The sequence below is a fragment of the Nomascus leucogenys genome, chromosome X, assembly GCF_006542625.1.
Source record: "Nomascus leucogenys isolate Asia chromosome X, Asia_NLE_v1, whole genome shotgun sequence".
NCBI classification, from domain to species: domain Eukaryota; kingdom Metazoa; phylum Chordata; class Mammalia; order Primates; family Hylobatidae; genus Nomascus; species Nomascus leucogenys.
Genome location: NC_044406.1, coordinates 29,667,929 through 29,682,182, shown reverse-complemented (window position 1 = coordinate 29,682,182; position 14,254 = coordinate 29,667,929). Strand labels below are relative to the sequence as shown.

Here is a 14,254-nt window from a genome sequence, read left to right as displayed (position 1 = left end):
GGTGCTCAGGAGAAATATACAAACAGTGTTTAGGGATCATGAGCCTGTAGGTGCTGCTTGTAACCGTGGAGAGGATTGGATAGCTCCAGGAAAGTGTAGAGTGAGAAGGGAAGTTATTTAGGACACAGGATAAGCAACCTACAGAAGGGACTGCAAAGGAATGGCCAGCAGGAAAGAAGGAAAATTCCAAGAGGTTACGATGCCACAAACTCCATGGGAAGAAAGAAAGAACCCGTTACCAGGGTCAGATGTTGCTGGGATGTTCAAAAGTGAACCAAAAGTGGAGAATTAGAAGAAGGTATGAGTGATTCTTGGAGAAATTTACTTATGAAGGGGAGAAGAGTGGGGTGCTAGCTAGTTGGAGGGGGCTGAGGAGTTAATGGAAATGTATGTACAGTCACATGTTGCTTCACAATGGGGATATGTTCTAAGAAATGTGTTGTTAGGCAATTTTGTTGTTATGTCAGTATAGGAGAGTACTACACAAACCTAGATGGTATAGCCTAGTACACACCTAGGCTGTATGGGATAGCCTATTGCTCCTAGGCTATACACCTGTACAGCATGTGACTGTTCTGAATACTGTAGGCAGTTGTAACACAATAGTAAGTATTGTGTAGCGAAACGTATTTAAACATAGAAAAGATAGAGTAAAAATATAGTGTAATATCATGGGCTCGCTGTCATATAGGCAGTCCATTGTTGACTGAAATGTCATTATGTGGCACAATATGTGTATATAAATGTGTGTGTGTGTGTGTATACATTGATCCTTGAACAACATGGGTTTGAACTGCTTGGGTCAACTTATGTGGATTTTTTCAATCAAATGCAGGCCAAAAATATAGTATTCATGGGAACGTATATGAGTATGAGAAGACAGGGTGAGATTGCAATTATTGGCCCAAGAGGAGATGATAAATAATGTGAGTTCTCAGAGAATATGGGCAGGTAATCCAGAGCCCAAGGGAGGGAAGAGCTACCTCTCTTCCACTGTAATGGGTGGGGTATAGGGAAGGGTCTGGGTGGGTCCAGGTAACTAAGAAACCAGGTAGCAGCAAGGTGAAGGATGTCTTACTATAAAGGCTTCCATTTTTTGTATGGAGAGGAGAGTCCCTGCAATGCAGTTAACAGCAGGAGATGATGAAGTTGGGCTTATCTTTGTGGAGAATAAGAGAAGGGGCAGAGTTGAAAACCAGCTGTGTGAACCCAGAGGCGGCTGAGTGTTTCACGGTAGCACCAATCTGCAGGGTTGTGGTATTTCCCCAGGCACACTTAGCAGTTAGGAGCCAGATGCTTCTGTCCTGGGGTAGGCAGAGAACAGCTGGGCAAGAGAAGTGAGGATTTGGGCAAAAGAGTGATTAAAATGTTACTGACAAGTCCCTGTTGGGTAGGAGAAGCTGTGAACGCATATGGAAACTGGTAATTAGGAGGTAGAGGGATGAAAATGCTAACTCTTCAGGGAGGTAGGGGAAGAAGTAGTAAAGGAACTGAAGGTCAAGAAGTTGTGGTCAGAGAGAATCATCGATGAACATTATTTTGAAGGTGGAACAGTTTCAGGTGATTAGATGTAGGATATAGCCATTTGAGTAGGTGGCAGAGGTAGAGCGGATGTGAATTTAATTTCCATGGAGGTGAAATAGTAAGTTAAGGAACTGAGAGGCTAGAGTGATGCATGAGTCCCCCATGCCAATGTTGAAATCATGCAGAATTGGAGCGAGAACTGGGCAAAAGAGAAGGACCGTGAACCCTGGCTGCCAGGTCTTCAGAAATAAAGGGGTTCAACTGGAGGATCTGCAGAGGCTAGCAATAAGATAGTCAAGGAGTCATTTGGCATATGGTTCTTACACAGAGATAGAGAAGAAATGCCTTAGAAGTGGAATTATTTGGAAAGAGAGACTAGGCTTTTTCCCTTCATCTTGGTATCCCCAGTGCTTAGCACAAAACCTGGCACACAGCATGGTTCAATATGTTTTCATGAAATGAATGCATGAATGAAAGTAAACCAAGGCTTCCATTTCCTTATAGCCTGAAGTTATCATTTTTCAGCTACATAGCTGCCAAGTTTAACTGGTGTTTAAAGGGCTTTCCAGGTCGAGGATTTCCTTAGGACCTGTTAATACATCATAGCTGGGAAAATGTAGTTTGGGATGGGATCGAGTCAGGGGGCTGAATAGAGAAAGTTTTCTTGCCTCTTTTTCTTCTCCTGCCCCTGCCCCATCCCAGAGCTACTACTTTCCTTTAATGAAGGAGTAATTAGGCACTGGTTATTATGAAGTGCTATAGAATATTCCTGTGAGATCCTAAAGGTTCAAAAGATAACCAGTTATTCCAGTTTATACTATGAAAAAACAAAAACAGAAATAGACCAGATGGAAAACCTTATAATGACTGTTCCTTTCTGTAATGTCCATTTTCACCCTGGATTTAGGCATTATTCGATTTTCCTGTTCAAAAAATAATTCCATTCACGTATGTGTTTTGTTGTCTGTCATTTCAACTTACAATTTCCGATAAACATTGGGGAAATGGGGGAATTTAATAATATACAAAATTTTGTCCATTTGAGGTGATAACCTTGTAATAAAGGTAAGCTCCGAATGTAGAATAATTTCTTTAAATTTTCACTTTTAAATCAATTTGAAATTCTCTGCATTTCCTTTCTGAGCGTGGCTTTTCTAATATGTGAAAAAAGTTCAAGTATGCCAAAATTAAGGTGCATTTATCTAAATTAAGTATTGAATTCTCATTAATGCTAGGAGGGTGCCATATATAGTAAGACTTTAGAATGAAGAGTTCACCCCATCCTTTTATTGAACATATGTGTGGTCACGTTACTTACTTTCAATATATGATTTAAGAATTTTCTCTTAATTTTATATTTGCTTAGATTTAGCTCCCAGGCTTTTGTCATCTCTAAGCCTTCAAAGCCATGATAAAGAGCTATTGTCTGCGGTACAGGCAAATAAAACTTGCCCTGGCTAGCTTTCCTTACCAAAGGCCGCTTCTACCAACTCTAACTGTAAGGAAAATTAATGATGTTATCTCAGTGATTTCCTGATGCCAATGAAGAGTTTGAATTACAGATGCCTTGGAAATATGCACTTCCACCTCTATTAAGCACTTGATCTTATTTTTTTTTTCACTTCCCTGTCAATGTTTCCATATTGCAGAAAGCCAAATAACACAGTTGTATCCACTATAGAGAATTCACTATTTAAGTGGAGAGCATCACCGTTGGCCTATAATGTCCCCAGTTTGTAATCAGTTAAGTGTTGCATGACTCCTTAATGCCTCTCAACACATTGTGAATGAAAATTAAACTTGATAGAAAAGCAGGAACGAAGATAAAATCTTGGTAAGAAGGATTTATAAACTGTTTCATATAGCTGATACTACATTGAAAGTTATGAAGAAGGTAATTTAAGCATTTTCTTTCTCCCTTTGTAGTTCTGATGACATTCCATAGGTGTGTGGCTTCTAAAATTAAAAGGACAGCCAACTTGTAAGAGCAGAAATAAAAACGCACTTAACAAAGCAAGTGTGTTTAGTTTATTAATGTGTGGTGGGTTGGAGAGAGCCCAAACCATAGGGCTAAATATACTGCAGTTGATAAGTGTTCTGCAAACAATAAGAAATAGAGAACAATTTGCTTCTATTCAGCAACTAAAGCACACATTATAGAGATTTGGTACAGGCTGGAGTTGGGTGAATAGTCACAGTTTCTGGACTCGCCCTCACCATGACAAACCAGGTGAAAAATGCACCGCCTCCTCTGTAAATGCACCTCACCTTTTGATAGTGCACTAAGGGTGACATTAGACAGGCTTCAGTTGCTAAAGAAGACTCTCAGGACCCACAATAACATAGCTTACAAATGCATGCTCTATTGCCGGAAAAGGCTACATTACAACAGCGTTACTGTCAGGATATGGATCCACAGCCACAGGCTGCCTCCACAGCAAGGGGGTCTCGAGAGGCCAGTGTAATTATTTTGCCACTCTCCCACAAAAATCTACCTTTTCTATATACCATGTATTATTTTTCACATAGGTTAGAGGCCATGCCTCTGTTAGTTCTGAGTTTAAGACATCTTGAGGACATAGCCAAACTAATTTTCTCAGTTTATATGGTTTGACAGATACTAGTGCCCAAGAGAGGTCTCATAACATGACCCATCTATCTCCCAGGGGAAATACTGTAATCTTGTTTAGCTGTTACCCACTAGGGAAAGAATGGTTTTCTCTCAGTCTTGATGCTAAAGAGGTTAAAGAACACCTAGTAGGTTCCGTTTTCTAGTAATTATTGGTTCCATTCTCCAGCTATCAACCTTGGCAGCTTGCCATCCCTATCCTTCCTCCTGGAATTGGATGCCCTTGAAGTGCCCTTCTTGCACTAGGAAGTCTTTTTCATCAGTTTATCATTTCTCATTCAAAGCAAATTCTACCTGGCCAGGTATCTCTAGCCCAGTTCCTAATTCTCCCGTTTCTTTTATTTCAAGTGGATTCATGCCCTTTGGTCCACCAGACATGTTGCCATTGAGAAATAACATCCTTAATGGGAAATACACATGAGACACAAAAATGTGACTAGGCTAAAATCATATGAATAGTAGTCACTCCTAAAAGGACTTTGGTTTGGGTATGTCACAGCAATTTCTGTAGCCATCCATATCAAATTTCTAGCTTTTCAATCTCAGGAAAGTAGGCCCACCAAATTCAACTTAAATATCTGTCACTGATTCAAGCTGTCCCAATTGTCCCTCCACCCACTAATGGCTTTCCACACGGAGTAATGGGGCAAATAGCTGTTTTTTTAAACACATAATGTTATGACAGATGAAACATACAGCACGTAAGCCTTCTATCACATGCCCAATACCTTTGTTAAACCTTCATCATCACAATTAATGACCACACAATGTTCATTGAGATTGTTATAAATCATTGTTCTTCAGATTTGACTGGGTAAATATTCCCTCAGGGTATTTCCTGACACAGATGATTAACAACAGATATGTCCTGTGAAAGAAGAACCAAAAGACATTAACGAATACTAACCAAAAGCCACATTAACATTGCTCCATGGTGTTGCAGTCACAGTTAGAACTCCCATCTCATTATCCAGTGTGTTGGATAGGTTGGCTGACTCTCCCACTCACATCTTGGCTCCTTCAAGGAGGAGGAGGTTTTAGCAGAGTCCTCCACCCCAAGAGGCATCCGAGTCTAAGCTAAGGGAGCATATTATTCTCTTATTTTAAACCTCTCCCTAGGCAGCAACATTATGTTAGGTTTTCCCTTTTAAAAAAAAAAAAAAGTATCGGCTGGGCTCGGTGGCTCACGCCTGTAATCCCAGCACTTTAGGAGGCCGAGGCAGGCAGATCCCGAGGTCAGGAGTTCGAGACCATCCTGGCTAACACGGTGAAACCCCATCTCTACTAAAAATACAAAAAATTAGCCAGGCGTGGTGGTGAGCAACTGTACTCCCAGCTACTCGGGAGTCTGAGGCACGAGAATGGCATGAACCTGGGAGGCAGAGCTTGCAGGGAGCTGAGATCGTGCCACTGTACTCCAGCCTGGGTGACAGAGCAAGACTCCATCTCAAAAAAAAAGAAAAAAGTATCTTTGGTGGTTTCCTTCCCCTTGCAACAATCTCACCTTTTCCCTTTTATCATTAATTTTAAGCCAAACCTCTTCCCCAGCTACGCACACACAGACACACGATGCAGGCAGTCCCCAACTTGTGAAGTTTCAACTTAACAATTTTTTGTGCAAAGTGATATGCATTCAATAGAAACTGTACTTCTAGATTTGAATTTTGATCGTTTCCCAGGCTAGTAATATGTGGTATGATACTCTCTCCCCTTGCTGGGCAGCAGCACTGAACCTCAGCTCCCATCAGCCACAAGATCATGAGGCTAAACAACTGACACTTTACTGTGTAAGGCGTTGCTAGACAATTTTGCCCAACTGTAGGCTGATGTAAGTGTTGGGAGCACATTGAAGGTAGGCTAGGCTAAGCTGTGAGTTTCACTTAGTTGGGTGTATCAAATGCATTTGTGACTTAAGATATTTTCAACCTATGATGGGGTTGTGTGATAGCTTCAATTAGGCAAGGCACAAGGAAAGAGTAATCCATTCCATTGATCCTTGTGGAATTCTTGTGCTTAAGTACCAACTAATAGCCATAGTATCTTATTTTGGAATATTACCAGCCTTTGAAACTCTTAATTGTAGCCCCAGTTCAGGGACTACTAGGTCTGGCATCAAAAAAGAAAACTGTAGTGACATAGGGAGTACCTGTAAGTGGCCCACTTGAATTATCTTTTTAATTGCAATTGGTCTCACAGGTGTAGCCCATTTCTCAAAAATGATAGTTGCTTCGGCTTTTTGGTTGGGACTCCACCTGCAGGCCAGAGAGGGTGAAGCCCCGTGGAAAGAAATTCTGAACTTACATTAGCTTTTGCCAATCCAGCCAAGGAACTGGATTTTTTTTAGCAGCCTTGCCATCAGTTTGCAATTGCCTCCTAATCCATTTTGTTAGCTCCTTAGGTTCAAGTTCTCTCACTTCCAGATTCCACTAGAAAGTTATATCATCAGTAACCAATTTCAAAGCCTGTGTTACTTTCAACCAAGCGTAGCTTGTTGAGCAACTTCAAAGGTTCTTTTTCATTCCTTTTATCAGAATCATCTTTTTTTCTTTCTAAATAATGCCTCAGTCATACTTTTAGCTAAGAATGAGTTGGAGGTGTTCTAAACAATCTTGCTTCTGACACTCACTGCCCAGACCGTGGAAGTTAAACAGGGTTCAGTTGCGAAAGAGGACTCACAGGAACCAAATGAGAGTGCTTACGAATCTAGAGTTCTTTGCAGAAAAAGGATGCAATATACCCACAACATTAAAACCAGAATAAGTGTCACAGCCACAGCCTGCCTCATAGCATAGGGTCCAGAGAGGACAGGTACAAGCTATAATTGCCCTCTGTCTACAAGAGCCACACCAAGATGCATTTTCTCTCTTGGAACAGGAGCTACTGATGTGAGCACAAAACACCTTGGAAACCAGGGAGCACAAATTGGAGTTTCAGCCAGGGTTTCTTATATCCCGTGGGTAACCTAGGCATACTGTTCCTATGTAACCAGCCTCAAACTCAGTGGCTTCCATTGGTCTCACTGTGCTCGGGTAAAAATGGTCACTGTTATTGTTAGCAATAAACAATGGTGATAACCTGCAACCCGTGGCTACGCTTCAACACAGTAAGTCACTTTGAAAAGCAAGTGCTTTGACCAGGGCTCTGCACTGTGTAGATATTTTAGCAAGGCATCTTGTGCCAACTCTAGCCTCTCTGGAATTAACCCTTACTGCGCAGACAAGTACATCAAAGTGCATTGACTTTCTTGAAGTGCAAAGATTTGCTTGGGAGGTCCTTCAGCCATAAGCGTAAGTTGCCTGTAGAATGGCATGCCTGGGCAAGAAAAATCAGCAAACATACAGCAGTTCTACCATTACTCACCTCTTTCTGTTTCTGTGCTGATTAGATCACAGAATAATTTATACGTCAACATAACATATCCAGGTTGACCTATAGGATGAACTTGGGGTTATATAGGCACCATGAGACTTTTTTGTTCTCCACTAACCAACTTTTTGGTGCTTCTATTTTATCCTACTGTTGTCATTAGCATGGAATGCAGAATGGTTTTCCTTTTCTGTAAAGTCAGTAAGGACACCTTCTGCCACCCACTTTTCCCCCTTACAATATGTACCTCCATGAGAAATCAGAAAACCTAGATATCCTGCCATAACACCCAGAGCCAGTCTCCATAACTCTGGTCTCAGTTATCTCACCTGCAAAATGATTTTAAAGCAACCTTCTGGCTCTAAGAGTCTATCACTCTGTAAAAGACAAAAAAAAAATCGGTCTTACATAGAAAGGAATAGCAAGAGTTAGCTACTGTGGCATACATAGAAAGGAAAAGAATTAGCTTTTGAAGATAGAAAGTTGAGAAGATGATTAGGCACAACCAGAGCCTCAGGAACCATTAGTGGGATCCCTGTGCTGAAGTCCTGCCTGCTCGCCGCCCCGCAACCGCCACTGTCTGCTTTTTCCGCACAGCAAAGAGGATCCTGGAGAGTCAGCCATTTTTATCCTGTCCCCACCCTCTCTCACCCCCATAGCCCTCATGCATAGGGTACCACCACATGGTCCCTGTTCTTCAATGGCTTCAAAGCCTATAGCATCCTCTACTGTAAACATAATTTAGAAAGTGAGGATGTATTAGAATACTTGGGTTTTTATATAGCTTTAAAGATATATCTACTAGTGAATACACACACACACACACACACATATATATATATATATATAAAATATATATTTAATGGAAATTCCTAGCTTTAGGAAAAAATGATTTCACACAACTGTATCTGCTGGTTGCTTATTGAGGGTCCTAGAAAGAGCTAATCATTACATTTAATGTTTCATCAAAAAGTCTACGTGTGTTCTCTAAGATGCTCATTTTGAAAAGCATATGCATGGCAATTAAATTGTCCCTATTGATATTCTCACCTCCTTTTCAGGTCCATAGCATGGATTGTGTATACCTAAATAGAATTCTTTTCAAAATAGCTCCATGAAAGTTGAATTCTGTTTGACATGTTTGTTTAGGGAAATGTGCTCTTCAGTCTTCTGTGATGAATTGTTCTTGTGTTTAACCACATCCAGTTTTAGCAGAGCACACTGCACAGTATTTCTCTCCTAACTGTGTCATCTTCTGCTCCTGTAATTTCAGAGTAATTGCTTTGCTCCCCTCTGAAGCTATTTATACTCAACATTTGCTGTTCTATGTGTTACCCATTCACCTGTACAGAGATAAGAGCAGGCCCAATAAAATGAAATTCATGCAGTTTTTCTCTTTGTTCGTTTCCATCACACGGCTAAATAAGACTCTTGATACAAAAGTGATTCTAAAAATTCTCACTAGTTACTTCTTAAATGCCTAGATCAGAGGCAAAATATTTATGATGACTAAAGCAGAGTAACAAAAAAGAAAATAATTGGAAAACTTCAAACCACCCATAGCTTCCTTCAGTATATAAGGAAACAAATGTTGGGAATATTGGTGTTTGGAAGAAATCCATTCCTCTCTTCCAGTAATGGAGCTGGTATACTGTGTTTCTAAGTGTTCCTACTACGTGCACTTGAGTATGTGCCTTCTGAGGAAAACAGGCACACAGAAGAGAGAGAGAATAACAGTTTGTGTCTTTTGTCTCTGGACCTCTCTCCAGCCTCCCACGCACTCCTCTTTCAGCCATTCCTTCCTCACGTCCTCACGTCCTCCCGTCTTCCCGTCCTCCTGCCTCCTTGCATTGCTTTTTAAAATTCTTTATTATTTTTCTCACTTGACTCCTCAGATCAGTCTCCCAAGTTATCTTCCTTCCTCCCACTTGAAACAAAGTCTCAGCTTCCATGAAAAGGGTAATTTCTCTATCTTTAGAGTATTTCAGAACAAAAACAGAGGGGCCCTCCCTTCCAAGGGAGGAGTGCAGACTCCTGCTTCCACCACCATGTCTGTTTCATGCTTCTGGGGAAACTCCAGGATTTTGTTTTCCTTTTTTTAAAAGAGAAAAATGTGTGCGATGTAGGTGCAAACGTATTTTTGCACAAACCTACATAGGTATTAACCACTATTTTTGTTTTTCTTTTCTTAATATTTAATTAGAACTGGCCACAAATAACTTGTAAAATGTACTAGAGCCTTAAGTTTGCATTTCTTTATTACTGGGAAAGCTGTTTACTGAGCGGAATTTACCTGTATTTATGTGAACTACATTTATAATTGAATTGCCCCTTCCCCCTAGATGCATGAGAGATTTACTTAATTAGCATTGATTCCTTGTCTCAAAGGACTGAGAATTCCAACCAGAGCTTAGGCGTATAAGGTAGTATAAAAGCAATGTTGTTGTGTTTCTAGTTTGGCTAATAAATTGGCTTTAGAGAGATGCATCTTTTCATGACACCTGGGAATAAAGCTTGTGAGTTGCTGATGTTGGGCAAGGTTGAAGTTTCACTTTTGTTAAATATTTGTGCCCAGCATAAGATTAAATACCTCCTCAGATCAAGGGAATTTTCCTCCCTCAGCCTTATAAAGTTCTTAGAGGACTTGGAAAGCATATTATAAAATACAGTTTGAAGGTGAAAGGAGAAATAAGCGAGCCTCAGGTCTGAAAACTGGATAGATTATACAATTACTTTAGTTTGCCTGTAGAAAATTTTAGTGGAGAGTATTTTTTTCACCTAATATTAGGGTAGCAGAGAGATGCTGAGGTGACTGATATTTCAAGGAGAAAAGCACGTAATTATTATAAATGCATAGCTAGAAATAGAGTTTACACAACCTTAGCCATACAGATTAATCTAACAGATCTTCTCTAATGCTAATACAAGAAAGTATTATCGGATCTCTTTAAAAATTTCTGCTAAAACATTTTTTTTCTTATTCAGGTGAAAATTGACTCTGTTTGTGTAGAACAGGATAGGTCCCCTTAACTCTCAGATATTCCCCAGTAATCCAAGGATGGGAATTATATCTTTGCCCGTATCTTCACCCAATGCCAGTGAGATTTAAGAACAACTTCAGATCCTGAATACTGATCAAACTCATCAACTTAGAGTCGAGGCATAAAAATAAAACACCTTTCAAAGAGAGTGTGGTTCACGTTTGGTGTTTATTAAAGGGTATGAGAGAGTCCTAGCTAGGATTCTCAAAGGAAAAAGGACACTGAAAGGAAGGTTTTACTCTTTGAATCATTTGTGATTTTATTTGCTTTTGCAGTGGATCTCTTGAGCCTGTCAGCTGCATGTGATGCCTTGGACCAGCACAACCTCAAGCAAAATGACCAGCCCATGGATATCCTGCAGATTATTAATTGTTTGACCACTATTTATGACCGCCTGGAGCAAGAGCACAACAATTTGGTCAACGTCCCTCTCTGCGTGGATATGTGTCTGAACTGGCTGCTAAATGTTTATGATACGTACGTATGGCATGTTTTTATTTCCCGGGCTCTGTCACAGGAGGCTTAGCGTACAGAATGGTGACAGTGTAATTAGCATTACAACAGGGCCCTAGAAGCTGTGGACCTAATGCTGTTCCTGTGATAAATCATTTTTGCGTTTATGACTTGAAAAATATTTTGATAAACTGGGAGTTAAGAGCCAGAACGTAGATTGCTCTCAGATTAGAAAACAAACAAAACCCTGAGATACTCATTTTTCAAATAGCGGAATGAGTCAACATATAGCCCTTGGTTCTTTCCCTTTCTCGCCCATGGATTTTGGAATTCTTCCATGCACTTCAGGGGTGACTCCCTCTCACTGGCGGCCATGGCTGTGCTCCTGGAGATACTGGCACACCTGTCTCCAGATCAGAATGGTCTTAGCTGATACTTAGGACACTTTTGCAGAAGATTATGAATTGATAGGCCAAACAAAATGAAAACAAGCCCTTAATACAGCAAACTTAGCTCCTCAAACTGAGAACGTTTTTCGTTTTGTTTTGTTTTTTAATAAGATTTTATGAAGTTTCAGTTTAGCGCCTGCATTCATCGCTCTCTCTTAGAGAACAATTGTTTGTTTGTTTTGGATTGCACACGGGAGATATCCCCAGTTCTGATTATTTTTTTTTCTTGAGCTTAATGAAGACAATTGAAGAAGGGAGCAGAAGGAATTGGTCTTAATTTTGCCTAAATTCTTCTTAGATCTCAAAATTATTACATGCCTCATTTCACCAATCAAGAACATATTCCCATTTGGAAATCTGGGAAGGTTTTCTGAAAAGAGTTGCATAACAACTATTTTGCCTTTTACCTTTGTTGTAGACTTCTACCACCTTTTTAACTAAAATTTATACCTTTTTTCTTTCTTATTTCGATAAGGTATTGCTTTTTAAAATTTCAGGACCACCTGACTATTACATTCATCATAGTTATCTACCAAGTCCTTGAACATGTCGGATTTCAATTGTGAACTACATTTACATTAGTTTTGGTAAGAGTTTGTATTCCGGTTGCCCCTCAAATATATTTTGGCACTGTTTTCTTTGCAGATGACGTGTGAATGCATTCTGAATATATAACCTCCTTCTACCTGACTGAAAATTGTTTGGTGACAATTTTAACTCCTTGAAGACCTGAGTTGCTGTATGAAGTGGATTTGTTAAATTTTGATCTACCTCTTCTTAAGAGGGAAAAAGATAAGAAAATTTTCCGATGATAGGAATTTGGTTAGTCCATTAGTGCCCAGGCTTTCTTTTTGACTGAGGGATTTAATAAATTGTAGTACCTGAAAGTTGAGCATATTGTTCTCCGAAAATAACCACAATTGGGACCTATCCTTTGTGATTTTGAAGTGCGAATGGGCGAATTATTCTAAAATATGTTCTCCTTTTTCTTTTTACCAATATCTAAGGGCCAGTAGCTTTCTATAATAAAATAAGAAGCCAAAAAACTATTGAAAGACATTTTTTAACTTTAATTTTAGGTTTTGGGGTATTATGTGAAGGTCTGTTACATAGGTAAACTCGTGTCACGGGGGTTTGTTGTACAGATTATTTCATCACTCAGGTATTAACCCATTTATGCCTAGTGTTCCATTATTGGAACACTAAGCTTGTGGGAATTATTCATATCATAATGCTCAAGGTCATCACCAAGGTCTGATTTTCACAAAGAGTAATTTGCAACCTCCAGCATAAATGGGTTAAGTGCAGTACCCAATAGTTGTCTTTTCTGCTCCTCTCCCTCCTCCCACCCTCCACCCTCAAGACCCCAGTATCTGTTGTTCCCTTCTTTGTGTTCGCGAGTTCTCATCATTAAGCTTCCACTTATAAGTGAGAACATGCAGTATTTACTTTTCTGTTTCTGCATTAGTTTGCTAAGGATAATAGCCTCCAGCTAATCCGTGTTCAAAAGACATGATCTCATTCTTTTTTATAGCTGCATGGTATTCCATGGTGTATATGTACCGTCTTTTCTTTATCTAATTTGTCATTGATGGGCATTTACATTGATTCCACGTCTTGAAAGACATTTTCTACAGAATGGAAAACTTTTCATTCTTGTTTTTCCTTTTTTTTCCCATGGATAAAATTAGCTTATTAATAAATTTGTTATATGGAATGCTTTATTTCAGTTTTCTATATGCAAAGTGAAATAAAAGCAATCCATATTAAAACATTTATAAAGCAACAGGTTATTTATAAATTTATTTTTTAGATCATCTATTTGAATGTTGTTTAATAGAGTATGATATTTTTCTTACAGAGATAAACATTTATATTGTATATTATGGGTTATGTGGCCTGAAGTAATTGATTTTCTTTCAATAAGGGGCAATCTGATGAAGATCTGAGCGTTTAAGAGGGCTGAGCAGTTAGTTGCTGGTAAATTTTTTTGGCTTCAATGACCAAAGTAGGTAATTTGCTTTAGTAACCAAAGTAGATTGGTGAAGAGTAGTAATTCTTCTGCTTACCAACTTAAACCAAGGTGGCTTTCCATGGGTGAATAGAATTTTTTTTTCTTAATTTATGTAGAACTTTTGCAGTTCAAATAAGGGTTTTTAGGAATTGAAACTTGGTAGACATTCAGTGGTCAAGTTGGTTGAATTTTCATTGCATTGTAGGTCATCAGTCAAAGAGATAATGAATTTGGAAAAGTTCAAAACAATCTTAATAAAACAGTGGTCAATAGAGTTCACACATCACTGAGTACTTTACTCTTTTATTTTTCCTTTTCAAGGCTTTATTCTTAACTAGAAGTGTTTACCCTCTAGGAAAGTGTCAGTAATTGTTTTCTGGTTTGATTCTTCATAACAGGGGACGAACAGGGAGGATCCGTGTTCTATCTTTTAAAACTGGCATCATTTCCCTGTGTAAAGCACATTTGGAAGACAAGTACAGATGTAAGTCGTGTATACTAACGCTGTATTCTTTTATTAATGTTGGCTAATTACCCTAGTTCTAGATGGGAAATGACGGACTGTTCTTATTTGACAGCAGGTTCCTCATGTAAGATGTGGAACTGCTTTTAGAGTGTCATAAAATTTGGTTTGTGCCATTCCTTGTCAAACATTAAATTGCAGGCATTTAAGTAGAGAATGAGGATTAGCTTTTCCAGTCCAAGTATTATTTTACATTACATTGACTGTGTCTGAATAAAACACATGTTCCTAGGGGATAAAGTCTGATTTTCTAAC

General features: G+C 39.2%; 1 protein-coding gene across 7 annotated transcripts in view; it reads left to right on the top strand.

Moving 5' to 3' along the window:
* The window catches only part of DMD (dystrophin), a 1,770,560-nt gene that overhangs the window by 1,668,437 nt on the left and 87,869 nt on the right, over positions 1-14,254 (top strand). For all 7 annotated transcript variants that reach the window (XR_004028802.1, XM_030807549.1, XM_030807552.1 and 4 more), the window contains 2 exons: positions 10,836-11,037; positions 13,875-13,960. Coding sequence is in view for 6 of the 7 variants with exons in the window: in XM_030807549.1 (XP_030663409.1) it covers positions 10,836-11,037; positions 13,875-13,960 (288 nt within the window). In the remaining variant the exon portion in view is untranslated. The remainder of the gene's footprint in view (positions 1-10,835; positions 11,038-13,874; positions 13,961-14,254) is intronic.